At 37.0% G+C, this 27,767-nt stretch overlaps 4 protein-coding genes across 13 annotated transcripts; 3 read left to right on the forward strand and 1 right to left on the reverse strand.

Moving 5' to 3' along the window:
- The first annotated feature begins 876 nt into the window (after positions 1 to 876).
- Positions 877 to 3,761, forward strand: tp53i3 (tumor protein p53 inducible protein 3). Of its 2 annotated transcripts, none has more exons than XM_036593491.1 (7): positions 877 to 955; positions 1,402 to 1,458; positions 1,546 to 1,689; positions 1,762 to 2,029; positions 2,245 to 2,457; positions 2,610 to 2,806; positions 3,549 to 3,761. In XM_036593491.1, the coding sequence occupies exons 2-7, from the start codon at positions 1,432 to 1,434 to the stop codon at positions 3,729 to 3,731; spliced, it is 1,032 nt and encodes a 343-aa protein (XP_036449384.1). In that variant the 5' UTR covers positions 877 to 955; positions 1,402 to 1,431; the 3' UTR covers positions 3,732 to 3,761. The 2 variants fall into 2 exon arrangements, with proteins under 2 accessions (XP_036449384.1, XP_036449385.1); XM_036593492.1 differs by having other exon boundaries at positions 943 to 1,081.
- A 210-nt stretch (positions 3,762 to 3,971) lies between these two features.
- dnajc5gb (DnaJ (Hsp40) homolog, subfamily C, member 5 gamma b) lies at positions 3,972 to 10,193 on the forward strand. 9 transcript variants are annotated; one of them, XM_036593499.1, is made up of 8 exons: positions 3,972 to 4,789; positions 5,118 to 5,208; positions 5,289 to 5,429; positions 6,546 to 6,759; positions 6,898 to 7,054; positions 7,237 to 7,293; positions 7,477 to 7,539; positions 8,890 to 10,193. In XM_036593499.1, exons 3-8 carry the CDS (start codon positions 5,317 to 5,319, stop codon positions 8,970 to 8,972), a joined length of 687 nt encoding a protein of 228 aa, XP_036449392.1. In that variant the 5' UTR covers positions 3,972 to 4,789; positions 5,118 to 5,208; positions 5,289 to 5,316; the 3' UTR covers positions 8,973 to 10,193. The 9 variants fall into 9 exon arrangements, with proteins under 9 accessions (XP_036449392.1, XP_036449390.1, XP_036449393.1 ...); XM_036593497.1 differs by having other exon boundaries at positions 5,308 to 5,429; XM_036593500.1 differs by having other exon boundaries at positions 5,177 to 5,208.
- Positions 10,194 to 10,353: 160 nt separating this feature from the next.
- LOC118823725 (zinc transporter 2-like) lies at positions 10,354 to 14,764 on the forward strand. Its single transcript, XM_036593490.1, has 8 exons — positions 10,354 to 10,630; positions 11,518 to 11,708; positions 12,089 to 12,235; positions 12,448 to 12,601; positions 13,257 to 13,407; positions 13,551 to 13,656; positions 14,011 to 14,145; positions 14,306 to 14,764. Exons 1-8 carry the CDS (start codon positions 10,476 to 10,478, stop codon positions 14,449 to 14,451), a joined length of 1,185 nt encoding a protein of 394 aa, XP_036449383.1. The 5' UTR covers positions 10,354 to 10,475; the 3' UTR covers positions 14,452 to 14,764.
- A 1,033-nt stretch (positions 14,765 to 15,797) lies between these two features.
- On the reverse strand, positions 15,798 to 23,041 carry coq8ab (coenzyme Q8A, genome duplicate b). Its single transcript, XM_036593489.1, has 15 exons — positions 22,810 to 23,041; positions 22,485 to 22,651; positions 21,203 to 21,544; positions 20,925 to 20,991; positions 20,683 to 20,757; positions 20,404 to 20,529; positions 19,329 to 19,414; positions 19,007 to 19,147; positions 18,670 to 18,751; positions 18,482 to 18,575; positions 17,978 to 18,119; positions 17,237 to 17,344; positions 17,098 to 17,163; positions 16,915 to 17,001; positions 15,798 to 16,166 (listed from the first exon to the last, which is right to left on the reverse strand). The coding sequence occupies exons 2-15, from the start codon at positions 22,617 to 22,619 to the stop codon at positions 15,873 to 15,875; spliced, it is 1,845 nt and encodes a 614-aa protein (XP_036449382.1). The 5' UTR covers positions 22,620 to 22,651; positions 22,810 to 23,041; the 3' UTR covers positions 15,798 to 15,872.
- Positions 23,042 to 27,767: the final 4,726 nt, after the last annotated feature.

Here is a 27,767-nt window from a genome sequence, read left to right on the forward strand (position 1 = left end):
AAATGAATGGAAGCTGTTAGCTAACAGTTGACACAATATGATCTGTATAATGCTAACTGGTGACAATTTACTTTCATTCACTGTTGGCAACATTAGCATGATTTACTGTACCATTTCTTCAAAACTGAGCTCTCTAAGCATAAATTGGACTTAAACTATTGCATTCAGTGGCCCTGAAAAGTATTTGGACACTTTAACTATTGATAAAATGAAGTTCTTTAGGTTGCTTCATAAAATGTTAAAAAAAAAAAGAAGGATATTTGTTTCAGAGATAAACACTTTTAGCACAACATCAGCCTGATGGTAGACGGGAGAAGAATTCCAAGCAGACTGCACAATAAGTACTGTAAACCACAGAGGTAGAAGAGTCAAAGTCTGGGGCTGTTTTTTCTTATATTGGTGTCAATGAACAGGTATTCAATAATGGGATCATGAAGTATACAAAGGCCCTCTGAATGCAAACTAAATAAACTGCTCAAACGTTAATGATGTAATGTTAATAAAACACATCCTTTTGCCTTTCTAAAGAATGCTTTGACAAAAAGAGAATTACACTCTTAGAATGGTCTCTAAAATAAATGCCTTTGCTCTGACATTTTTACATCTATAACAGCTTGGAACATGTTTAACAGTGGCACAGATACTACTTTGTGGGCTTCTGTATGTATAATCCCTTGAATGTGGCAGTTTTCTTTTAAAATGTCAATATGTCAAACATAATGCGGCCGAAATAAAAATGTGTCATAGTTATTTTGTTCATTTTATGAATGAAGTTAAATCATACAGGTAGTTCTTTTAATGGTATAAGTCGGCTCGGCTCTGGCGACCTCTAGCGGTGATGTTTTATTTTTAACTGGCACGTTTAAAGACCAATACGAATCTGGCGACCTCTAGCGGAAACATTTATCCTACAGACTTCTGGTAAACCAATCAAACAAGAGCCTTGATTTAACTGGTAAGTGTAAAGACCAATATTAACTGTTAAGTCTTTCCTTTTAGGATGATCTCCTCTGTTCAGTATTATGAGTGAAAGTGTTTGTACGGAACGTTCCCTAAAGTGAACTAACGGCAGTTACAACAAGTAAGATAAATAATTAAAAACATTTACATTTCGTTCACGCTTAAAGTCTTCGGTTTAATCCATAGTCATAGGTTAAAATGTATCTAAAGTCAAGACAGAACTACTGTTAACTATGTTCGCCTTTATAAGTCCGTAATTTAGACTAAATTTAGGTTTTTCAGATACGTTTTTACCGGACTTTGAGCTACAGTGTTTAGAACCGAGAACATCAACTGTGCGCATAACTTGCGCAGTCCTCGTGTTTCAGTCAACCCCGACGTTGTGACTGAAATGTTTTGTATAGCGCCTTGTGTTCAGTCTGTAATATTGTCTTTTTGCAGCACTCTTTGTAAATATCTACCTGTATATCCATGAATCAACATCCAGATGAAGATACTGTAAGTCTAAGCTTGGACAAACTCTAAAATACTTATTTCACAAATGTAGTCTTGTGTAATTAAGCAGTTCTGTTTTCACCTTTTTAGTCGTCAATGCTTGCAGTATGTGTGAAAGAACCAGGCGGTCCAGAGAAGCTGTGTTTAGGACGAGTCCCGCGACCTGAACCTAAAGATGGAGAAGTCCTCATCAAAGTCCATGCAACAGCTTTAAACCGTGCAGACTTGTTACAGGTACACACATGTCCATGTACAGTACTTAATGCATTTTATGCAGTAATTACATTGAATGGTTTCCTGTGACAGAGAAGAGGTCTTTATCCAGCTCCTCCTGGAGAGAGTGAGATCCTTGGCCTGGAGGCTGCTGGGGTAATTGCTTGCATTGGTCCTTGGGTCAAGAGGAACTTTAAGCCAGGGGACAAAGTCATGGCTTTGCTTTCAGGAGGAGGTTATGCACAATATGTTGCTGTGCCTGAGGAACTTCTTATGCCAGTCCCTTCACATCTTACCCTTGATGAAGCTGCAGCAATCCCAGAGGCCTGGCTGACTGCTTACCAGCTCCTGCACTTAATAGGTGCTTACAGGCCAGTTGAAATCATCATTTCCAGTGTTCAACCTTTCAGTCAGGAGAGTGTTTAGGATGTGTTTTCTTTGTTTCACTGAAGTTTATCTTGGATTAATATATGCACAGCAATGAGTTTGAGCCAGAAATCTTTATTGTTTCTAGGACAGTCTAATTTGTAATAAATCTAAAATGTAATATGTAGCCATGCTTTGTTTTTGTCGTAGCTCGAGTTAAGGCAGGAGAGTCAGTGTTAATTCATGCCGGAGCAAGTGGAGTCGGCACTGCTGCCATTCAGCTGGCTCGTCTGAGTTGTGCTGTTCCAGTAGTGACTGCGGGAAGCCCTGAGAAAATAAATACTGCAGTGAAACTAGGTGCTGCTGCTGGGTTCAATTACAAAGAGGGTGATTTCTCTGATAAGATTCTGCAGTTCACAGAAGGTTAGTAATGGAAAGCATGCATTAAGGTATTTTAAAACACTTCACCAGTGTGCATTAGACTACAGGATTATGGAGATTGGTAATAAAATTAAATTCTTGATTCAAAATTACTAAGATACATTTCACGGTTAAAGTATTGTGTGGTCTTGTAGGCAGGGGAGTTGATGTCATCCTGGACTGCATAGGTGGATCCTGTTGGGAAAAGAACATACGCAGCCTGGCTATGGATGGAAGATGGGTGCTTTATGGTGCAATGGGAGGAAAGTCAGTGGAAGGGGACTTGCTTGGCAAGCTTTTGTTTAAGCGAGGCCACATTCTCAGTAGCCTCCTCAGGTCACGAAGTCTACAGGTAAGACTCAGCATAGAAACTGCAAAGCTTGTATGTACAGTTGAATGTTGAATTAAGTAGTTGTAAACAAAGTAATTCAGAGTGGTTTTATGTTTTACGTGGTTTTTTAGTACTCTGTTGTAGTGTAACTTACTAAGTCATAACCGTTCACATTTGTGGTGATGGGAACCAGACGTCTTAAGAGTTTGATGCCTCTAAAAAAGCTCCCTCAGAGAAGATGAATAGATGAAATGGTTATGAATACACTGCCTGATGCCTGAAACTTTGATTTACAATAGTTTTGAGATAAGGTTTTTGACCTAAAACATTTTTTTTCACTTCATGAATGCTATACAGGTACTTGCAGGGCATTATAAAGCGAAACAGTACCCAAAGAAAACTTTTTCCCCCCAGATTTATCACTATTTTACCATTATCAACATTACATATAAAACTCAAAAGACACATTTAAGTTCACTGGTGGTTTTGAATTGCAAATAAAATGGCTATATTTGAGTTATATACATTGCAACGCCTAGTTCTTATCACCACCACTGTAATGAAATCAGAATCAGCAGGTTTCTGTACAATAAACCATTTCACATTAAACCACTCTGAATGATTTGTTCACATCTCAACCACTGACATTATGCAGAACATTTGGAAAAATTTGTAACATCCCCCTTTAATATTTTGTGTGGTACTGTACTTGTAATGAAATCATCTGTTACTACATCAACCAACATCTTTCTTTATTTTATAGTATAAAGCTGAACTGATTAGGAGCTTCACTGAACAAGCATTGCCACACTTCCAGTCAGGAGACCAGCCTATGTCACTGAGGCCTGTTATCGACAGTGTGTTCAACTTGGATGACATTGCTGAGGCTCACAGACACATGGAGGCCAATAAAAATATTGGAAAAATCATAATAAAAATTTTTTGAAACTTGACCAGTGAAATCAACATAGACAAACCTGATTATCTCTAGACTCTCTTTCTTGTTTTAACATGCACACATTCACAAGCTTTTTATGAGAGAACACAATAAAAATCAAAGGTCAAATCTTTACTTTCAAGACTTCTCGCTTGTCAGTCAGCTGACACACATATTCTATGCCATAAATGTATTATATACATGTGCTGTGTAAGTGAGAATAGTTTCATGCCTTTTACCCTTATTTCATACAAACCCTCATAAAAAGTATAACTAAACAGACAAAATTCTGTGCAAATGTACTACAGTCTGTAATTGTGAAACTACAAAGTGCACCTGGTGGAGCTGGAGGCCTGGGGTTTATATAATTATAGATTTTTGTAAGAGAAGAGAAGGAAGAGATTAGAGCAGTTTAAAGACAACTCATCTGTGTAAAAAGGCTCATTTCATAATTAGTAATTGAAGAGTTTCATCCCAAAATACTGTGAATACATTTGTAGCAATTTTGGATATAAGGAGGTTTTAAAAACAGTAACGTATAGTGGAAAACATTATGTACCTTTCTAATATTATAACATTGATATTTCTTTCAACAGCGAAAGTGGTCTATAATGCTTCAGTTTGATTGTATCTTGCACACTTTTGGTCCCAGTGTAATTGTACGGGTTTCACTTTTCCTCTCTTTATCGCGCACATGCCAACTTATGAAGTAAACTCCGGAACGACGCACACACTTCCTGGTCCAACCCTCACAAAGTCGACTTCTCAGTTTCTTCTCGTTTGGGTTGATATTGTATCTCTTTAAAAACTTAAATTAAAAAAAAATTGTTAATAAAGTGAAATAGACAGTATAAAAGCTTGGCTGTTGCCGACCAACATGGTGAGACCGTGATCTTGCTGATCTGACGCTAACAGAGGTGAGCAGATGTAGAGATTTCGTCACGTTACATTCTTAAAGGTTTTATCTTCAACTTCTCAGCCTGTTTTACCGGTCACACCTAAAGCTTTTTAGAGTTTCTGAGGTTTCAGGAATCCCGTCAGTGTCTGGATTTATCCGATTGCCGAAGGTACAGTAATCTTACTTACGGACAGTCAGTGTTGATTTTTAGCGAAATTCTGTGTCAGTTTGGCAGTATTTGACAGTCTTAACTCACGAAGAAGTCAAATTCTATACGCCTTACATTCTGTTTGTACATCTGCTGAAGTTGTTTCAAGACCTGTTAAATGTTAAAGCAGCTGTCATATTTTACTGACTACCTTCTACTGGTCACCTGACATATCAGTGACCATTACCACTGGCTTTGTTCCTGCAGTGTAGACTGAAGTGAAAAGTTCTTCGAAAGTGTTTTCTCTTTCTTTCTTTCTTTTTCTTTCTTGCTTTCTTTCTTATTATAGACAGCATTAGGTATCCAGCGTGTTGACATAATCTAATTGTACCAACTGCCTCTCTGCAGATAAGAAAGGTGATTAGGCCTTATGAACACAGGTAAGCTTTTTTTTTATTCCTCCTCATAGATGTTCAGGCATGTGAGTGAGCCGGTTATGCAGTCTATGTATTTATGTCAGTGCCTTGTGTCTTGAGCAGAATTTCAAAATGACAGATTCAAACAAACCTCAACGCAAGCTGTCCAGAGCTGGGGACAGCTTATACCAGACATTAGGCTTGGAGAAGGGCGCATCATCTGAGGAGATTAAAAAAGCCTACAGGTAATGATAGAGGGAAATTCCATAGTATGACACTTTTTAAAGTTCAGCTTATTGTATGGATAGATGGATAGAAATGATAGCTTGGGAGTTTGGGATGCCAAGAACCCAATTAATTACACTATTGAAAAAGATGGTTGTTCAAGGATTCTTTAGTAAAGACAGTGGTTCTATGTAGAACCATGCACACTCAAAGAACCATTTGCATGCTTGAAGGGTTCTTTGCATGGTGTAATGGTTCTTCAGACTGATGGAGAATGTGTTACGTATGATTCTATATAGCACCAAAAAGGGCTCTTCTATGGTTGTGATGTCGAGCCTGTAACAATAGCAACTTAAAAGCTTGTTACATCAGTACCAGTACTGGTCAGTACTGGAAATCAGTATGAGTACTTTTAATAGACATATTGCTTGTGGTGAGGTTTTTATGTCTGTATCCCGCTTTATAGTTAACTACTTAAAGCAATAAGCATTTCTGCTGATCATGTTTCTAAACTAGATCCAAACAACAAACAGTAACTGAAATGTGTTACATCTACATATATATACACACACACTCAGGGCTGGCTATCGTCAAAACGTTTTGATGTTGCTATTTGTATCTTGACTTCAATACTGATTTCTGAGCAATAGTTTTTCATCATCTTACAAAAACTGTTGAATACAAAAACTGTTGAATTAAAAGTCATATTTCAGTGGATTATAGTGTAAGTAATTAAAGGAACTCCTCACAGAATTTAAAAAGCACTGACATTAACAAGCTTACCACGCTAATGTAATTGAGACTGTAATCTAGATTTTGGAATAAGTATGCTTATTGGCACCCTGATGCCATGACTTATTGAACTTAGGTATTGAAATTTGGTGTTGAATAAAATGTTTTTGATACTTGGTAGTATTGAAGTAATTCGTTTAGTACCATAAAAGTACTAAATTTAGATTGAAACCCAGCCCTATTTACTCATATGTATTTATGCTGGGGAAAACAAGGGGATTTTATGTCGTAGCATTGTGATATTAATACCACTCAGATGCATACCTAGTCAAATTGTTTATCATTGTATAGATGGACTTTTATTAAGACGTTGACTGTGTTAACATTTTACCTCTTTCCTCCAGGAAACTAGCACTGCGATATCACCCAGACAAAAACCCAGACAACCCAGAAGCTGCAGAAAAGTTCAAAGAGATCAACAATGCCAACTCCATTCTTAATGATGAGAACAAACGGCAGATCTATGATGAATATGGTTCCATGGGCCTTTACGCTGCAGACCAGTTTGGAAAAGACTCTGTTAAATACTACTTCCTCATGTCAAAGTGTTGGTTCAAGGTGTGTAGTGGATGTGGGTCTATATTAATTCATACTTTTCTTTTGATGTTCATATATGAAGATATAACAATAAATGGCACTGTTTTAAGTTGTATAGTCATATTATCAAACTCAATTTTTTGCCCCCTGCCTTTTTAGACACTTTTAGCCTGTGGATTGATCTTTACCTGCTGCTGCTGCTTCTGCTGTTGCTGTTGCTGCTGTGGAAAGTGTGCACTAAACGAGGATGAGGAAGAATGTTTCTATGTGGATCCAGAGCAGCTAGAAGCTCAAATGTTTGAGGAGCAAAATAGAGGTGAAGTAAAACAAAACTGAAAGTAACAGAACATTTCTCATTGATTATTGATTGATTTTGCATGAAATAATTGTAAATGGTCTGTGCTTGCACTTTACAGCACCTGAGAGCTCAGGTGAATCTTCCTTCAAAAGCATGTCTCATTATTATGTCCTCTAAAGATGATTTACTTTGCTTTGCAGCCAAAGAACCAGTTATTATAGCACAGCCTGTTCCCTCTCCAGTTCCTGGAGATTCAGGTGAACATTTGATCTGCTACACTGCTTTGCTTTTCAATGAGCACTTACTGGTGTTTAATGAATTACATTCACATACTGATGCAGACTGAAGACTTAAGTAAAAACACCTCTTTTTATATATAATTTACTTTTTTATATACAATTAGACATTCTGTACCTCATTGATTTTCTTTGGTTTTACAGCCCAGGGCACAGTGATCATAGGCATGCCAGTACCTAGTGCAGACACCACAAACTCAAGTGATGGTAAATTCTATATACATTTCACTGTATATACAATATAATGCAGCATTGCAGCTCAAGTTGCTCAAGAACATTTAGACTGAATTTTTTTTAGTTTATTTATTTCTCAGTGCCAGTTTAGAGTTTGCAAGACTGATTTGTCCGTTATTTAAAAGGCCCATGTCATACAACTTGATTATTTTATTTTTATTGTTTTACTGCGAAGGTCCACTTTTAATGTTTGTTTGGTCTTATGTACCAAAAATTCAAATTCAATTGTATGTGACCATTTTCCAACCTCTCTTTATCCTTCAAAATTATACAGGCTGTGTTTATCACTGTTCCTTTAAGACCGATATATGTAAATGAGCTCTGTTCTGATTTACGCTGCCCTGTGTTGTCCTTCACTTACAGAGCAGTCTGGGCTGAAACACTCCTTATAGCTTCAGTTTGAAAGACGGGGCTATACTGCTGTAGGCTGAATAGGTGTAAATGTGTTGTATTTTGTGATGTCACAAAAACAGTGAATTCAAAATGGGCTGTTTTTGCAGCTTAGTTTGCATATATATGGATTGGCTGGACTGGGAAGTGAATTGTTATTGTTAAAAGTTTCAAAACATACCATTCACTTGCCAGTCCATACAGTCCATATATGCAAACTAAAGTGCAAAAGAAACGGTTTTAAATTCACTGTTTTTGTGATGTCACAAAATGCAACACATATATCCACCTATTCAGCCTACAGCAGTTTAGCCCTGCCTGTTCACGCTTAAGTTATAAGGAGTGTTTTGACCCAGACTGCTTTTGAATGAGGCACAAGAGAGGGCAGCCAATCAAAACAGAGCTTATTTGCATATATCAGTCTTAAGGGCACAGTGACAAATAACAGTATTAGCCTGTTTAATGTTAATGGATCTAAAGAAATAAAAAAGCTTGGAAAATTATAATCTAAAAGTGAATCACGACGATTTTATACATAAAACCATACAAGGTTTATAAGTGGGCCTCGGGTGGAAAAAATTAATATAAGAATAATGTATGATATTGGTGAGTTGTCTTTTTTTTTTATTATCCATAACAACAAGCCTAATTAGCAATGTAGTGGAAATGGATGTAAAGTGGAGATGGATGTAAAGCACTTTACCATTGCTGCTCCTGAACTTTCAAGAGTTCTTTACATTCAGGGGGGCAAAAGGTTTAATCTACAATTCCACATCTCCAAGGATCTTGTTTTAAAGAATGTGTTTAACTCCCTTTATTTTTATGCTAAATAAATGACTGGTAAATTCATATAGGATGCAGCACCTTGACAAAGCAAGTAATACTTAATTTGATTAGATTGCCCTCATCACAACATTTCACTTCTTCCTCTAGGTGGAGACACAGCCATTAATGTACAGCCAGCTGCATTTACAGTGCATGACCAGTCTTTTGCCTTTGAAACACAGAATTCATGACCGAGAGAAGATGTAACATGTCCATATTTGTCCTTTCACTTTTTGTGAAAGTAAGCTCAGCTCTTGTGGAAATGATGACTGATTGATGGTTAGAAGTTCTGCATTGCAATCAAAAATTCAGAATGTTCAGAATGTATCAATTTTTGTTTACATGTATCTTGATTGCCTTTACTGTGGCAGGTTCTTTTTACAGAGATATATTTAGTTATATTATATGAGTTATTTAGTGAAAATTCCAATAACTGGGAATTGCCTACTAATAGGCATCTCCAGCCAAAGAGAAATTTTCTGGAGAAATGTTTTTTATGGACTCCAACCTAATGTATAAACATTTAAACTTAAAATATGATCGCACTTGTCTTAAATGACTAATTTAAATAAGAATGTAATCTAAGGTAACTTAAGTAATAATTTAAATAATCCTAAGCAACAACAGTGGCACTGACACTGATGTCTTATGTTTGAATTATTTTTTTATTTTTGTAATGACTTTACTATATAAATAGATTGTGTAAGCCCTCTATGCTACAGACTGTTAGAGGATGCAGCAAAAACACAGAATATGTTTGGAACTTTAGAGTTTTGTAATGCAGTTGGGTTGGTAAGTTGTAGAACTCTGCCTGAGAATGTACTGTGATAAAAATGTAAGTAAATATTAGTTTTTGATATCTGTATGTACATATGGGTCCATATTTTATCTGCCTTAGTAGAAAGATTTTTTATTCTTTAAAAACAAAAGTCTCAAAATGCAGGTCATTATGCTTCACTTTTTAAGCAAAACGATGTTTGTGCTAGTACTTTGAAAAACTTTAAAGCATGTTTTGTATGTATTGTAGTGTAAGATTAAGCCATTAATATATCATATTAATCAAACATCTGATACTTTGACATTCTAATGCCTCAGGGATCTCATTACATTTACACAGTACGTTTTCTATGACTCTTGTTGATAAATGTGATGAACAGCACCATTAACAACCTTCTTAAAGAATTTAGTCTGATCTAAATGGTGTGGTATAAAAATTTCCACCTGTACAAAATGGGCTGCTGCAATAATACTTCAGTTTAGTGATTACACTTTAAAAGTTGCGCATTTTAATATTTGTTGATCAAATGGGTTGAATTGATTATATATTTGATTCCAGGTGTTATATCTGTGGCAAGCAAGTACAGTGTATGAAAAATTATGAAGTTAAATAAAACTGATGTTTTGCTGTATCATTTTAATTTCTTCTGTGTGAATTAATCTTCTGGTATTGTCATGTGTAAAGCTGTACTTTGTTGTTTTTGGCTCTGTTAATCATCAAGTCTGAAGTGTAACCTTGGAAACATGCTTTTTTTGGTCTGTCTTATCTTTCAAAAATGGCATGCGCTGATAATTTTTACGTTGTGTAATGATGTAGAGACAGCATGTGAAGCAACATGTGGCCCTTGACTGCTTGATGTTTCTTACTGTTTACCGCTGTTTCAAAATTTGGGGAAGATTGAATGTTTGTGTGTTAAATGCTCATTGGAAACACTGTTCAGTCTACAGAGTTAAGGAGTCATTTATTGAGCATATTGGTATCGCTGATATTGTGTAGAATATACTCAGAAGATTCCATGGTGAATTTGGAAAAGGTTCGGCTCACCAGGCAGGAATATTCTCCTGTTCAGGGGTAAGTTGTTCAAGTACATACCATATTCAGATTGTTTATGTTTAATAAACTGTGAAAATCTATAGAAAAACTAAAAAAAAAATAAGGTTGCATATTTATTTTTTTGCATATTAACCGAGAGATTCAAGCAGCAACTAAAGTTACCTCATAGTATACATGCTATATATATACTCTGAAAAAGGCTGCTTTTTGAAAGGGTGCATTTTAGATTTATGCAGTTGTGCTCATTTAAATACCTTTCCAGCTGATGTTTTTTGGAAAAATCTGAATTTATGACTTTAACATTATATTTAATAGGTTTATTGAATCATCGCATTTTTTTCTTTCAACGCAACAAGATGCTCATCATGTCCTTGAATTACTTTTTTTTTTTTAACATTCACTGCATTCGAAGAATGTTATTCAATTGAAAATGTGGTGCATTATAAAATATACTGCTTTTATTTTTTGAGTAATATACTGTAGCACTAAAACTTTGTATGTTTTTCATAATCCTAAAGACATTCCATGCTTGAAATATGAATAGTGAAATGTGTGACTATGTACAGGTGTTTTTTTTTAACAGCCAGTAAAATGTTAGAAAAATAGTAAAAATAAAGAAAATGCCTTCATGAATAGGTGTAAATAGTACTGTATGATTCTTAAATGATCAGCTTTATCAAATAAACATATTGAAGTTTACCAAAAATCAGATTTTTGTCCTGACTTCTGTGCTTTTGCATTTATCAGCCTTTTGCCCACCTGCAGCTAAAGTTGTTAGGTATTCAATTCCAGTTTTCTTTAAAATGCACAAACATTTAGTGAAAATAAATGTTGAATCTGTTTATGCACTGACCTTTAGTTATTTAAACATGCATAGAACAGGTTTTAAATATTCTTGTCTCCAGTTCATCTGATGACTTGAAGGATGACTATCTGAGCACTGAGTTTGAGGAAGAACATGGGGCCAGAGGGGCAGCTTTTCACTGCCATACCAGTAGAACTGCAGTGGCCCAAAGCCATGAGAAACTACATGCTCGGAGAAAACTGCTAATCACATCTGTTGTCTGTTTGGTCTTCATGATTGGAGAAGTTATTGGTAGGAATATCCTGAGTGTTATTCATGAAAAGCAGCTTTTAAAGACTATCATAAATGACTATGTAGATGGATCTAGACCCTATACTACCTATAATACCTAACCTATGTATAAGAAGCATTTATAGACCACCATTCAATAGTTTGTCATCACTGTTTTTCAATATATTAAACCAATTTGTTCAGTCTTACCCAATGATTCTTACTGGTATAGCATGGTGTGCTTGCTCAAATAAGGATTCAAACCTCGGCCTGCCACATGAAAGTCAGCAATGTTACTCACCACGCTATACCAGGCTTCACTTTAGAGATGTTCTTAGTCTTCCTCTGTTTATATCTCTTTGATTGATCTCAGCTACTTTCAGTGTTCTTTGCTCTTATAGGTGGATATGCTGCTCACAGTCTTGCTGTAATGACTGATGCAGCTCATCTTCTGACTGACTTTGGCAGCATCCTGATCAGCCTCTTCTCTCTGTGGATCTCCTCAAAACCTGCCTCCAAAAGCCTGACATACGGGTGGCATCGGTCAGGTTGTTGCCACTTGTTACTCTTGTTTACAAACAAATTAGTTTTTGCGCATCACTTTGTTTTGTGCTTACATGCATGTTTCTGCCCATGAATCTACTGAATAACATTGTATGGCTAGTTGGAGCTGTTCGTCCAAAAGCAGAGCTGTAGTCTAATCAGCTCAGTGCTCCCTTTGTTGTCCTGAGCATCCAGTCTTCTGTACATTTTTGTGCAGAGGTTCTTGGTGGTCTTTTGTCAGTGCTGTCCATATGGGCTGTGACCACTGTGCTGGTATTCATGGCCATCCAGAGGATCATCCAAAATGACTACGAGATACACAGCGGTGTCATGCTCATCACCTCTGGCTGTGCTGTGGTAGTAAATATCTTGTAAGTTTTAAAGTGGCATTTTGATCCAATTACCAAGATGATTTTTGCTATGTTAGTACTCATTTTAGACTAAGAAGTATGATGCGTTAAACTACGACGCGTTCCTGACAAGTAGAGGAGAAAAAAAATGTTTTCTTTTTTCTTTCTGGCAGTTGTATGTCAAAACATTTACTAGGTATCTTAATAATGGGTTAATTACTTGAAATTTTGACATATCTCAAAAAATTATTGAAATTTAGTATGTAATTATTTCAACAGTTATTGTTTGGAGTTAGTGAGCCAAAGTCTTTAGTCATTAAATTAGTCATTATTTCACCAAAGTAATTCCTTATTTTGAAATATTAAGTCATTATTTTGAAATATTAAGTCATTATTTGGAGTTAAACATTTGAGAAAATGCATCATTATATCACCATAGAAAGTCATTATTTTCACAATTGTTCTCAGCTACTTGGCATTAATGGCCAATACCATTTTCTCTACAATTTAAACTGAGAATGTACTGTGATAAATGAATGTACTGTGTTTTTGGTATCTGTATTTTCATATGGGTTTTTACGTATGGCACATTTTATCTGCCGCAGTAGAACCTGCTTAAAATTTGTGATCATATCACACTCACTATGATAATTCCGATACACTGTGTTTCCTCTAGAATGGCTCTTATTCTCCATCAGTCTCCACTGTCTCACAGTCATTGCCATAACCATGGCAACACCAGCGTGAGGGCCGCTTTCATCCATGTGCTGGGAGATTTGCTACAGAGCCTGGGTGTTCTGCTAGCTGCCACAATCATATATTTTCAGGTTTGTGCCAGTTTTCGAAGATCTCTCCTTCAGACGTAATTGATCCACACCTTTTTCAATAATTACATGCCATTCAAATCAGGTCTACTTTAAATTTGTTATGAAAAGCAGGTAAATAACAATGTATTCTACTCTTCATACAGCCTGAATGGAAAATAGCAGATCCTGTTTGTACCTTTCTGTTTTCTATATGTGTTCTTGCAACAACATCTACAATTCTCAAAGACATATTCAAAGTACTTATGGAGGGTAAGCAGTTAATCAAAACATTGGACCTCATTCACCAACCATTCATTCTTCTTAAAACCTACTTACGCAGTTTTCACGAAGATTCTGACATTCACCAGTATTTTCTTAATTGAGATTTGTTCTCAGGTAAGAACAGAATCTACACACACTTAAGAGCACAAAGGTGCAAACAATACTGCGAATTAAGAATATGTCATGAATCTGACGTTGACTTTTTCTTAGAACCTCTCTCAAGAACAAACTTAAGAAAAAAACTTAAGATATTGGTGAATGAGGCCCATTAATTCCAGTGCATCCAAATATCTAATATTTTATTAAGTAACTATTCTGAAGCTTTTTCATTTTTGTCTTAAGGAACACCACATGGAGTAGACTATGATGCTGTGAAAGAAGCCCTGCTATCAGTTAGAGGAGTCAAAGCTACTCACAGTCTTCACATTTGGGCGCTGACCATGAGTCAGCCTCAGATAGCTGTCCACGCTGTCATAGGTAAGACGCCACAAAAATGTATTATTTTAGAAAAGTAATACTAATTTAGAGAGAAGTGATTTAACACTATCGGAAGAACACAGTAATGATTAGCAATCAAGATGATTACTTGCGTACATATTTTATTGTGCTTTCTTGCTCAAATTCTGTTTTATTCCAGATGAGCAGACCAATCCGCAGTTTGTTCTTATGGACATGACAAAGCTGCTCCAGTCAGAATTTGGCCTCCATAACGTCACTGTCCAAATAGAGACATATTCAGATGATGCTGCTTACTGTGACCAGTGCCAAGAACCAATGGACTGAGATACTGGAGCCTTGAAGAAGACATACTTCTACATTTTAATGAAGAATCTCAGACACTGTGGTTATGTGGACAGTTTTAAATTTAATGTTGGGTCTCATATGTTTGAAGCACAGGGTGAGTGTGTCCAGGGTGGAAGGTGACTGTCTGGCCCTTTACAGACCCTACTTTGATTGCAGCTGTTCCCTCTGCATTGCCTACTCCTGTCAGATCTGAAAAAGTATAAGCTCTCCCTTAAATCATCGTTGTCCCCCCACAACAGAGCAGCCAGCTGAGGTCAACCTGTCTTATTTACACCATTAGTCACTTTCTCCTCAGCGGTTAGTTTTAATTATAAATGCAAGATACTGCTTTTGTCCTAATGTATTTGTCAAATAAAAAAATGCTGTGCTGTCTAAATGCAAGACAGAAATGTCTTTCACTTCAGCTCTCACAACACTAAAGACTCACCCATAGCTTAACTGTAGAGGCCTTACATGAAATACAGAACAATGTGTTCAGACAGCATGCCAAAATACCAGCATTAAAAGGTATACATATTAAAGCTGCACTGTGTAAGATTTTCCAGTGGAAATGTGTAACTGCAAGCAACCTCAGGAAGAACATTTTGTAACGTCAGTTGTGCTTTGGCCTCCTCCACAAGCGGATGAGCCTAATGACTGCAAGCACATTCAGAGTATACAAAGAGAACTCAGTCAGATCCTGGTAAAGGACGTGTCTTTCGAGGATGCAAATGAATTATCTACTATTCTCATCTTTTCTATCTTTGCATGCGAGACCTAAACCAGATCTTCCTTTTGAGCCTGTGCATGTGATGTAGATATGTAAATACGTATAGCACGGTCCAAAAAACTCCCAACCCGATGCCTGTGACCTAAATTACTATGTCAAGCTTTACAAGGTAACTTGAAGCAAGGCATAGACTCCATATATTATCATTTTTTTCCCCCGATCATGATTCCTAATGCCACTTTCACTTTTAAGGAAAAAATTCTTACATAGTGCAGCTTTAAGATAGTAAATGGTAAAATAACGTACATGCCTTTAACAAATGGTGCTAACGTTAACAGTGACATGAGACACAGCATCAAAAGCAAAGTAGTAACAAATCGCTGCAAATGTATAATCTTTTACTTTAACCTATAAGATAGGTTATTACAGAATAGAATACAGTAACTGGCTCAAGATGCACATCACAATATTTTCATGTACGGTGTGATCCAGACTGTATAATCTGTAAAATTACATTACAGACCTACTCTATTCACAACACGTATACCTCTCTACCAGTTTGTGAGGCTATGACTGTTGTTAGAATAAAGTGCAATCTCAATGTTTACATTTATCCTTTTAAATTAATGCTCCCTCTTGTCATCTTGATTTGCACGCTCCTCACTCCCAAAACAACTCCACACACTGTTCTTCACTCTGGAGTTTTTCTGTGTCTATCTCTCCAGTATTTAGCATATGCATCTTGAAACATGTTCTTACAGTGCAGCTTGGCTTTGAGTCTGGAGCAGATAAGGAAGGAGCCTCCCATCTTGCGGTGCAGGCTGTAGGTCTCTTCTGGGGGAGGGGTGAGCCGCTGTTTTAGCATTACAGGAATGAGGCTGTGGATCCGCTCCGTCGTACTCTGAGAGCCAAAGTCAAAAGGTTCTTCTGAGGCAAAAGCCTCGCCAAGAATCATTATTGCATCCACATGGGCATTCACCATTGCCTGGACAAAATCATATAAACAGAATACGTTTCAATGAGTGAAAGCAGCAAAGAGGATGTAAAGTATAATCTCTTGTAATACTAATTCCTTGTATCCATGTTAATTGGGCCATGTCATGGGAAATCATGCATGCCATCACTGTTAAAGGGTTCTGTGTTCACATCCCAGCCTTTTACAGTCCTTTTATGGAAATTAAACTTCAAAAACAGTCTAGTTTCCATTTGAATTCACCATTTTTGTGATATCACAAACAGATCTGCCATTTCAGCCTAGAGTAGATTGGCTCCACCCATTAACGCTGTAAGTTACAAGTAGTGTTTTAGTTTGGACTACTTTTTAATGAGGCACAATACAGTGCAGCCAATAAGTACAAAGAATATATAAAGTAATAACACAGTCTGTTCAACTTTAAGGCATAAAAGAGAGGCTAGAAATGTTTAGAGGTTTGGTACATTTAGCCATAAAATGTTATCAGTGGTCCTCATGAAGAAAATAAATTACGAGAAACATGTAGGATATGGACCCTTTAACGTTAACATTTTAAAAGGATCCCAAACACCAAACATAATGGAAACAGACAAAATGAACCTTTGTTCACTAGTAATCCTTTAAAAGGAATGCTCTTTCTCAGTGCATTTCAAATGTTAAGAAGACATGCAGAATTAAAAAAGTTAGAGGCAAAATGGCCAGAAAAACTTAAACTAAGTCAAATATGAAAAACAGTGATGTTCCTGGTGACGCTTAGTACCTTTGACTCATAACCAGTCAGAAATTTCATCTCAATAGATCGTTGTAAAACCCCCTCTCTATTTCTGTCTGCTGCAGCCTTGATGATCTAATGAAGAAAAAATATCAAAACATATATTAACTAAAATGTCACTTCGACTGTAATAAATATAAAATCATATAAAATTATGTACATTCGCTGTACCTCAATGTACACATCTGTAAAGCTTGCATCAAAACCTCTTGTGGCTCCAAAATCCAACAGTGCAATCTAAAAAACCAAAGATAAGCATTAAAGGAAAATAAAACAGGAAAAACAGCCAATAAATAATGAAAGGATATACCTTGTGCGTTTGAGGGTCGTAAAAGAAATTGGACCAGTTCGGATCAGTCTGCATGTATCTAAACTCAAAGAGCTCTCTCAAGCAAAGAATCAAAATCTGCTCACAGATCTGAAGAGAAACAGACAACAAACCCACAAATAGTGATGAACAGAAATAAATAATGATTACTATGCAGAAGAAAATTGCCTCTCTTCCAAAAGGTTAACCTAGGTTCAAGTTTAGTTCAGTTAATACATTTCTATATTTATTAACATGCTAAATGAGAGATCCATTTAGAGAGTATAAACTTAGTCAAACTGGTGACCGTACGTCACTGACAATAGTGAACTAAATATAAATACACAGAGCACATCTAACTAAGAACAATCTGTGCAAAAAATGTGCACAGTATCAAATTCCTGAGGTATGTCTACAAAAAGAAAATCTGTTCTCGGTGGCACATATAATATCCATTAACACACACACACACACACACACACACACACACACACACACACACACACACACTAAACCGCTTATCCTTCTGGGTCACAGAGTATCCATGAATAACAGCTTTATATATAAGCAAAAGTATTATATATTTCACAATACTTTTGTATGAAAGAAAGCTTGAGAGAAATATGCGACTACATGAGCTTACAAAGATCAGAGGATGGGTGGTAATCATCCATGTCACCTGTATCACCACCATTATGGAGTGCAGTGACAAACAGATTAACTGACTCTGACTGGAGGGCTTACCTCATTCTTCAGGTTCTGTGGGAGGTCATCAGCTTTATCCAGAGGGAAACCAGACACCAGCTCTGTGGTGAGGACATGCTGGCTACTTAGTTCATCTACTACATCAGGCACATAGAAGTAGGGGTGATCCTTCATTAACTCTCTGTAAAACACAGTTTAAAATTGTTAATGTACACAATAGGCTGACTGTTTCAAAATTCTAAATGAATCACAAAAGATTCAGATCAGGAAAGCTGTTTATGACAGAATTTTAAAACACATAAAAAAGCAACAGTACTATTCCTAATTAGACTTGACATAAAATGTCCCAACACTTATACAAATTCCTGCCTACATCATGAACCATATTATCGCCTTTGTTTCTTCTTGCTATAGAAAGGTAAGCTTCCTGCATCTCATTATTGCTCTGAGAAAATGGCTGATCAGCGATATTAAATAGACAGTTTTGGAGCACTCTGTTAAAACTGGCGAGTGGTACACAAAAGGTTAGGTTAATATACTCACTGGAATTTTTTGGCACACTCAGCTTCCCTCACATAATCACATTCTAGAGCCAGTTCCCTGCTCATAACCTCAATCAGGTGCTCTGGAAACAGACCTGCACGACAACGTAACAAACACTTTGGTTGATCAAGGATGAATTTACACTAATGAGTAATTATTCTAATTCTTAATTTCCACAGAATTCATACCTTCAGGTAATGCATTGCTCATACTAAGGACAGTCATCAAGTTGTTGACATCACTGTTGATACTTTTGGCCACTCCAGGGTACTGAGAACACAGGAAATAAATGCAACAAAGGTTTAAAATGCATTCCAGTGATAATAGTACAGTGCAAATAAATAGAAACCAGCTGTGCTTTCAGGCTTGTAGCCTACCAAGCAGTATCATCCGGTAAAGACAAAGCTTCTGAATACTAGAGAAATAAATACCAACAAAACAAATAAAAGCTCAAGTTTTTAAATTATTCAGGTCTACCCAAACAATGCTTTTTCCTCATTTCTGATTGACAAATGTTTCTCTAACCTGGATCTTCATAGCCACCTCCCTGCCATCCTTCAACCTAGCGAGGTGCACCTGACCAATGGAGGCAGCAGCAAAAGGCTTCTCCTCAAAGAACTCCAGTCCATCTCGCCAGTTTGGGCCCAGGTCATTGCTGACCACTTTCTGTCATGTAAATAAAGTACAAAGGGATTACTGAAAAGGAAAACAATAAATTACTTTGTAGCATCTAATGTGCCGCCATCTCGTACTGTATGTTTAAGTAAGAGTGCTTATTTATCATATGTGGTATGTGAAACTATACTTGTTCTTCGACATGGAAAAACTCTCACATTTGAGACTATACCATCATTTGCTTGGTGGGCATGAAGTCAGCACTTTGTCGAACACGGTCAAAGATCTTTGCAAGCTGAGGATTGATGAAGGCGTCATCTAGGAAAATAAGCAGAAGCTCATGATGGTGGGTTTGTGTCTCATTATTAAGGTCTCGTGGTATAAACAATGTCCACTCAAGAATCTTGCAGACTGAATCAAGAAGCCACCTTGCACAAAAGATTTTTAGAAATGTCTCAAATGATTTTCGTGGTCTGTAGGCTGTGCTATTTTAGGGCTAGGCACATTCAAGCCAGCTGCTTTTGGGGTCAGCAGCGCTGTCCTGACACTCAACTCACACAGCATGGCGTAAAGCATATGATCATTCTTTTTAAAAGGTTACCTGTATTATTAAACAAGAACAAAGTAGTTCTTCTTCCAAGTCACTTACTAGAAAGATTTTGGACATCTGGAGCCAAAGCTTAAAACAAAAAACAAAGACTTTTTATAATTAACAAAAACAACAATTGGGGTGACTTTACTTATTTATTATAATACCAGTTTAACTGCTGGTATTATTTAAACTTAATAATCTGACTTGTGGCTTCACTGCACACAGACATAGCCAACTGGATGGTGAAGGAACTGTTCAATTAAAATTTTAATTTACACAATATTCCCCTTAGCCCAAGGGTAGTTGATTGGCCAAGGCAAGCTCGATGACACCTGCCAACCCAGACCTAGTACCCTACATAGCTGTCCTGATGCCTTCAGAAGGGAGTGTAATGATATTGCAGGATGACATTTGTGCCACGCACGCTGCCACATTCTTAACAGAAATAAACACAATCGTGTGCTGTGAATAGGGGCAGTCTACAGTATGAGTCGGAGTCAAGGGCAGGCCATGGAGGTGGTGAAGAAAAACAATCACAGTAAACACAGAGCACACAGCCCTGCCTGAGAACTGTTCTGAACACATACCGAACAACAACGCTAATCAAAACAAAATGTCAGCAGGATATGAAAAGTAAATACACATCATGTTCAATATCTCTCAATATCTATCAGGATCTCTTAACAAGGATCAGCAAAACTTATCAATTTCTCACCTTGGATGCTGAGCATTTGCCCAAGTTTAAGAGCAGCTCCTCTCACTTTGCAAAGAGTCCGAACGATTCTTTCAGCATTAGCCTCAGAAACAAAAGGATTGGAGTCAAGGATAGCTTTCTTATTACCTGAGGAAATACAGGCTGGTTAGGGATGTAATGATTCACATTCAACATTATAAGAGTACAATTTTTAAAACTAAAGCTGTATTTTGAAGTCTCCTGATCTAACTCCCTAGACATTGAGCTTATTTTACACATTGTTTATACATAGCAATGCACCTTTCTTATCTTCAGATCGAAGGCTCTTCTTTGCCACTTCAGCAATTGCTCCAAAGCCCAGTCCAACTGCCAAGCCTGAAGATAACAAAGTATTCCTTCAATTTTTATTTTTAATGTGAACACACCACTCAGTTTTGCACATTTATTTACAAGTACTAACTCCGATTGTAAATTAGAAAATGCTCAGATATTTTAAGAAGCAAATTAGAGAATGGCATTTGCATGCATGAACAACCTCCTACCTCCAAAATTAACTAAGCGTCCCAATCTCGTAACTGGTACTTTGCGCTCCCTGGCACTCTCACTGAGCTAAGACATAATAGGAGGGAGAAAATGTTATTCATGTGCAAGAAAAAAAAAATAACAAAAAAAACATAGCAAATCAGTCACACCAAGGGAAAAAACTGATGGTATACATAAAAATTTACCATTTTAGGGTATTACAAATCAACTTAACATACAACCCATCATACAAGACGTTATCATGTCAAATGAAAAGATGTCATTTTTCCTACTGTACCATTTGCTTGTGTTTCTTGGAGTCACTTTTTCTGTCATCTTTGGCTGGGTCATCTTTTTTCACATCGCTACAGTGCGAGTGATCTTGATGGAATAAACAGGTCTGTCCATAGACTGGCATTTGTGAGGGAGCACCCTTTCCAAATAGCTTGTATCTAGATTCCCACAAACCTTCACGGCTATAAATGTTGACCATGTCGCTGCCCTCTGCATTGTCCTTCAGGCCATTAAGAGCCCTGGCACATTCAGTATCACTCAATCCTTTGCCAATGTGAGAGTAATTATGGAGCGATTCCATAACAGCTCTGAACTTTGAATCATTTCGATCTTTACGGATATACTTCTGAAAATAAAACAGATGGAATATAAACCATACCTTCACAGTAATGCAAAAACATGGCATAAATTTGATTCATAAATCATTTTTATATTTGTTTCCACAAATTCTTGTGGGTTAAATAAAAACTGTTTATTTTACTCAACGCTGGTCACTCATTTATGTTAATATTCTGACACCTGAAGAGCAACTTTAGTACTCCGTGAACTAATATGAGAAACTTTAATTCAATAAATCTAAACCACATTACTGTTTCTTAAACACGAAAAGGTCTGGAATTTCTTGAAGGAAAGGTTAACAGAAAAATATAATTCATCCAATTTTTTTTCTTCAAAATTGTGCATTTTAATTGTTGTAATGTAAATAAAGTCATTCAGAGAGTTTTGATGTAAAATGGTACATTGTTGAAAAACGTACCTGGTCTGATTTCTTTACTGTGGTTGCGTAATGTCTACAACACCTATAAAGTCATTTTATTTACCATTCATTAGATCTACTACATTTAGCAGTAGGCTCACTAGTACATTTACTAGTGAGCGTAAACATCTCTTCAGAGTTTTGGTATGCAATGCTGATAATAGTTAAATTATGCTATTTGGAAAATAGTTTTTTAGTACGTTTTTTTGGGGGTAGTATTTTGCCATATGTTTATCTCAAAACTGTAGTAAAATAATTTCTCTGGCAGTTCAATTGTCACCATTTCATGTGAGAGCATTCTGGGAGGTAGCATTTAGAGGCATCAACGCTTTGGACGTCTGGTTCCTATCAACACCACTGTAAACAATTCTGACTTAAGTTTCTCTAGCATGGAGCATTTCACCGCACTCTGAATGACTTTGTTTACATCTTAACTATTCATTTATGCATAAATGAATGGGCAGGGTCACCACTAACGTATGTTCTTATAAAAAGGTAAAACACTAAAACCAAGTCCAGCAACTCTTACCTGATCTTTCGGGTTTTCTTTGAGACCCACGCTGGTCCTCGTCTGAACACTCAGCCGCAGAGAGCTGCTGTGACTTTGATATGGCACTTGTCTGAGACTGGTGAGTCGCCTCATTAGTAAGAGATCAGCTGCCATGACTTCCCCTTTAAACCTGCAGACTTTCTCGACTGCATATCATAAGACAATGTATAAGACAAACTAATTCACCTGTACGATTGTAAGACTGCGTGTCAAGAGTGAGAAACAAGTTATTAGCGACGGTTAGCATAACTTTCTAGCTTATTCCATTAACACTCTAGTTATATTACGACACTTCCTTACTTACCACAGGAGTCTGAAGACGTTTCTGATCCTAAAACCGATGTTCTCTGATAAAGTTCATTGGCTGGATATGATGGATTCACAGCTGCTCCGCTTTAGCCAACAGCACCCTCAGTGTCATAGCTGGGAAATCTGACTTGAGGAAGCCGAAGTGCAGCGAAAACAGGCCATTAAGACAAACCCATTCACGACATGGGTCCTCTGAAACACTGGGACGTGTCAACAACACAAGAGGCGTGGAAACGCTTTGCCCAGACAATGTAGTTCGACTTATATAGGTACCCGTGGAGTGTTTCTGCCACCTAGTGGTGGTCCTACTGTACGGACCCTCTTATTTTGAACTGCAGCCTTGCTGTTTGGCTCGATGGTAAACGGTGCACACGTGCGATTGACTTTAAAATAATAGCTCACCAAAAAAGACATAGCAATAAATATAATAATAAAATTAACTGTCACGCAGTCGATCAGCTAAAACGTGCAGTGTCTTGCTCCTTTAGCCTATAATATACTGCAGCTATAGAAAGAAGCAATGGAAGAATCTTTTTGGGCGGCAAAGACTTTTCTTATATTAATCATAATCATAATAATAATAATAATAATAATAATAATTTTATTTATATAGCACTTTTCATGCTGGTGGCAGCTCAAAGTGCTTTACAGACAGGTGATAAAACATAGTTGTAGAAAAGATCATTAGTACTTAATTAGAATCAGAAGAAAATGAAGAAGATTAAATTACAAGATAAACACCACGAGACATTCAGTTTTAGTTAAATGCTAATTTAAAGAGATATGTTTTTAGGTGCTTCTTAAAAGTGAGCACTGAGCTTGACTGTCTAATAAAAGGTGGAATTGAGTTCCACAGTTTAGAAGCATAATAACTGAAAGAGGCCTCTCCATGTTTTCTGTATTTTACAGAGGGTATCTGTAGAAGGCCACAATCTGCAGATCTTAGATTACGTGCCAGAACATAAACAGACAGACACTCTGTGATGTAAGTAGGTGCTAGGTTGTTTTGAGCTTTAAAGACTAGTAGCAGAACCTTGAAATCTATCCTGAATGATACAGGCAGCCAGTGCAGTTCTTTCAAAACGGGAGTGATGTGATCTTTCTTTTTAGTTTTTGATAGGATGCGCGCTGCTGCATTTTGTACAGGTTGTAAGGGATGTGTAGTTTTCTTAGGAAGTCCAGCAAGAAGAGCATTACAGTAGTCAAGTCTGCTTGTAGCAAATGCATGAAGTTTCTCTGCGTCGCTCTGAGATAGAAAAGGCAGAACTTTAGCGATATTTCTTAAATGATAAAAAGCTACTTTAGTGACCGTGTTTACATGTGGAGTAAAACAGAGCTCAGAGTCTAAGATCACACCCAGGTTTCGTACTTCAGGTTTGGTAGATGAAGCTAAAGAACCAAGTTTCTCAAAAAAGTTTCTGTCCCAACAATCAGTAATTCAGTTTTTTCATGATTTAATTGTAGAAAATTTTGCGACATCCACTGAGAAATATCTGACACACAGCTGGTTAGTCTGTCTACAGAGTCTTGATCTTCAGAAGGAATAGTAATGTATAGCTGGGTGTCATCAGCATAGCTATGAAAATTTATACTATGTTTCCTAATAACATCACCTAGAGGTAGCATGTACAAAGAGAAAAGCAAAGGCCCTAAGACTGAACCTTGGGGGACTCCACAAGAAACGGCAAATCGTTTTGATGAATGATTTCCAAGTGAAACCATGAACTGCCTATTACTTAAATATGATTTAAACCATTCTAAAACTGCCTGAGAGGCCGACCCAGCATTCAAGACGCTGGAGTAAAATCTTGTGGTCAACGGTATCAAAGCCTGCACTAAAATCTAATAAAACCGAAATAGAAGGATTTTGTGCATCAGCACTGAGCCTGAGGTCATTCATAACGTGAATCAATGCTGTCTCTGTACTATGGTTTGAACGAAAACCTGACTGAAACTTCTCATATAAATTGTTTGATATTAGACGCGTATTTATTTGTTTGAAAGCGACTTTACTTAGAAAAGGTAGGTTTGAAATCGGTCTAAAATTATTTAGTATGGAAGGATCCATGCTACTCTTTTTTGGCACAGGCTTCACAGGGCAGTTTTCAAAGCATCTGGAAAAACACCTGTTGACAGAGAACAATTTACAATAGTTAAAACATTATTATGAATACAATCAAAAACCATCTTAAGGAATGAAGTAGGAACAGGGTCAAGATCACATGTGGATGAACTTAGTTTGTTTAAAATAGTTGTGAGCTCCTCATAGTTGATAACAGAGAAAGATGTCAGTACTGATGTAGGTGACCTATCAGGAACATTATAGGAGCTTGTTTGCGTCTGCTGAGCTACACCCTGTCGTATCAGGTCTATTTTATTTTGGAAATGAATTGCGAACTCTTCACCGATATTAGAAGATAAATCATCATTAAACGCACTAGCAGAGAAGTTAGGGTTAATTAGTCGGTCTATAGTGGAAAAAAGAATTTTGGTATTATTTTTGTGTCTATTGATTACACTAGAGAGATATGAATGTCTGGATATTTTCATAGCATTATTATAGACTGAGATCTGCTCTTTGAGAATATCATAGTGTACCTGCAGTTTAGTTTTCCTCCATAAGCGCTCTGATTTACGACAATTTCTCTTAAGCTGGCGTATTTCCGCATTCATCCATGCGAGCTTTTCTTCCTTTTTATAGGGGCGAGAAGGTCAAGGCCTTCCCGTAATCTAGCACTTAGACTGTTTAACGTGTTTTAAAGTAACTTTCAGGTACTTTCTTCTTTACTTCTAAATTGATTTGAAAGAAAATACAGAAGTGATCTGATAAGAAAACATCCGAGATTTTGGACACCTTTGTTTTTAAACCTTTAGTGATGACCAGGTCCAGGATGTGACCTAGCTTGTGGGTAGAGCTGCCCACGTGCTGCTTCAAATCAAATGTCTCTAGAAGTCTAAAGAATTCTAATGCATTACTATCTGAAGGACCATCGATATGTAAGTTAAAGTCCCCAGACAGAAGAATCTTATCATAGTTTGTGGACGCTACTGATAATAATTCCGCAATTTCTGACATAAATTTACTATTTTGCTTCGGAGGTCTGTATATTACAATTATTAACACAGGTGTATCATTAAAAAGGTTGATTGCAACATACTCAAAAGACATGAATTCACCAATAGAGGTGCTTTTGCACTCCTCCTCGTCTGCCCTGTCTTACTGTATGCATAAATCTGTACTTTTCAGGAGCAGCTTCAAGTAAAGTTGCTGTGCCATTATCACTGAGCCATGTTTCTGACAGAAATATAAAATCCAGCTTATGCTCCTTGATAAGATCTTGAATCAGCAGGGTTTTGTTATTTAGTGACCTTACACTGAGTAGAGCGAGGTTTAATTCTCTGCTAGTTACACTATGTGTTTGGGGGGGACTGGTCTTTTTAAGGTCCACGCAAATTGAATGATCAGGGTTATGACCGCGCACGTTTTTCTTCGATTTTTTAATTACACGGGGTTTGATGACTCTAATGACGTTTTTGGAGCAAAATCTCCCTACACAACTAGCTTTAGGGTTGAGACAGCAGAAACAGAGAGGAATGGTAGCAGTTAAGGGGACATTGTCTATATCATTAAAGGCACTTACCTGTCTCCTGATGATTCTACTTACCCGTCCGTTGTCTACTACATTTAAGTCCAGTCAGGCCTGGTGTAGTACTTTCTCGATATTCCCGGATAAGATAACAGACCCGCGGCGGCTCGGGCGTAGGCTCGTAGCTCCAATGCAAAACTAAAGAGGCGAACTTCAGACACCAACATGCCTGACTGTTCAGCTACATTTAGGGTAAGGGGCAAATTAAGCAAACTTGATTTTTCTGTTAACCATTCCTTTAACACTTACTTAATGTCTGTGGTGACCATCAGCTTGTATCCAGCACAGCTCTATGAATATTTTTGGACTTCACTTTTTTGTGACAGCTCTATGAGACCATAATCCATTATTCCTATCTTTTTCCATCGTTCTGCAGTTACTGAATGCGTGCTGCAGCCACTGAGGCCTCATGTCCATCCTCGTGTATTATCATAGGAGTTTAAAAGTAGAGTAATGCAACCTTGATCAGGGTCTAAACTGGAAATTCACATCAAATTGTATTATTGTATTATGGCATTAAATTCACCTGTTTCACATTTAAAAAAAAGAAAAAACAATCATATTTGACTTTAAAAAGACTATATTTGACCATAAAATAACTAACCTGATTTACTTATATAAAGAAAACCTGTAAAATATGTCAAGAAATTTAAAAGAACTAATCTGATGTAATTATATAAAGAAAACCTGTAAAATACATTTTCAACCAAGATTCATTTCTAGTATTTATTTTCCTCTAAAGCTAGAGGATATACACCTTGATCACTAGACCTTTACAGTGTCAGTTTTATAATGTGTTATATTTTAACAAAACTGTTATATTTAATTCTTGGATGCAAACCCTTTGTAAGCATGGCTGAAGTGATTCATCCAGTGCTCTATATCTCCCGTTGGTTTGCCAGGCCTGTACTGCAGCCACTGTTAGTTCCTGCTGGTTTCAGGGTATTTTGACTTTAGTGTTGTCTTCAGAAAGTGAGACGCATGAACATCCCACTTTCTGGCTCTGAAAAACTCCACCGATGACTTTGTCATATGGTATAGGTCACTGTCCTGCTGAACACTCTCAGAAGGTACGAAACTGTCACTGGGGTGGTTCCATCAAGTGTGCATCTCAGTACCTTTAGTCAGGGAACATAATCGTACCATAATCCATTGAAAGGATATGTTCTAAGTTGTACTGACTCCACACATCCTGTCTCGTCTCCAGGCTTTTTATTTTATTGTTCTGTATAAAAAAGGTTATGTAAAGGTACAAATATGCACTTTCCATTCATGAAAAACTTATTTAAGGTACACAATTGGACCT

This window comes from Colossoma macropomum, unplaced genomic scaffold, assembly GCF_904425465.1.
Source record: "Colossoma macropomum unplaced genomic scaffold, Colossoma_macropomum, whole genome shotgun sequence".
In the NCBI taxonomy this organism is placed as follows: domain Eukaryota; kingdom Metazoa; phylum Chordata; class Actinopteri; order Characiformes; family Serrasalmidae; genus Colossoma; species Colossoma macropomum.

What these genes read in the sequence shown, in the direction of transcription:
- coq8ab (XM_036593489.1), bottom strand. Translation starts at nt 22,619, where the DNA reads ATGGCAGCTGATCTCTTACTAATGAGGCGACTCACCAGTCTCAGACAA. An exon ending in AGGTGGCTATGAAGATCCAG is followed by an intron (nt 18,752 to 19,006) that starts GTTAGAGAAACA and finishes CTGTGTTCTCAG; the next exon opens with TACCCTGGAGTGGCCAAAAG. An exon ending in GAGTGTGCCAAAAAATTCCA is followed by an intron (nt 18,120 to 18,481) that starts GTGAGTATATTA and finishes TGTGTTTTACAG; the next exon opens with AGAGTTAATGAAGGATCACC.
- tp53i3 (XM_036593491.1), top strand. Translation starts at nt 1,432, where the DNA reads ATGAATCAACATCCAGATGAAGATACT. An exon ending in AACATCCAGATGAAGATACT is followed by an intron (nt 1,459 to 1,545) that starts GTAAGTCTAAGC and finishes TCACCTTTTTAG; the next exon opens with TCGTCAATGCTTGCAGTATG. An exon ending in ACCGTGCAGACTTGTTACAG is followed by an intron (nt 1,690 to 1,761) that starts GTACACACATGT and finishes TTCCTGTGACAG; the next exon opens with AGAAGAGGTCTTTATCCAGC.
- dnajc5gb (XM_036593499.1), top strand. Translation starts at nt 5,317, where the DNA reads ATGACAGATTCAAACAAACCTCAACGCAAGCTGTCCAGAGCTGGGGAC. An exon ending in GTTTGAGGAGCAAAATAGAG is followed by an intron (nt 7,055 to 7,236) that starts GTGAAGTAAAAC and finishes TTTGCTTTGCAG; the next exon opens with CCAAAGAACCAGTTATTATA. An exon ending in TCCAGTTCCTGGAGATTCAG is followed by an intron (nt 7,294 to 7,476) that starts GTGAACATTTGA and finishes TTGGTTTTACAG; the next exon opens with CCCAGGGCACAGTGATCATA.
- LOC118823725 (XM_036593490.1), top strand. Translation starts at nt 10,476, where the DNA reads ATGCTCATTGGAAACACTGTTCAGTCTACAGAGTTAAGGAGTCATTTA. An exon ending in ATACGGGTGGCATCGGTCAG is followed by an intron (nt 12,236 to 12,447) that starts GTTGTTGCCACT and finishes ATTTTTGTGCAG; the next exon opens with AGGTTCTTGGTGGTCTTTTG. An exon ending in GCTGTGGTAGTAAATATCTT is followed by an intron (nt 12,602 to 13,256) that starts GTAAGTTTTAAA and finishes TGTTTCCTCTAG; the next exon opens with AATGGCTCTTATTCTCCATC.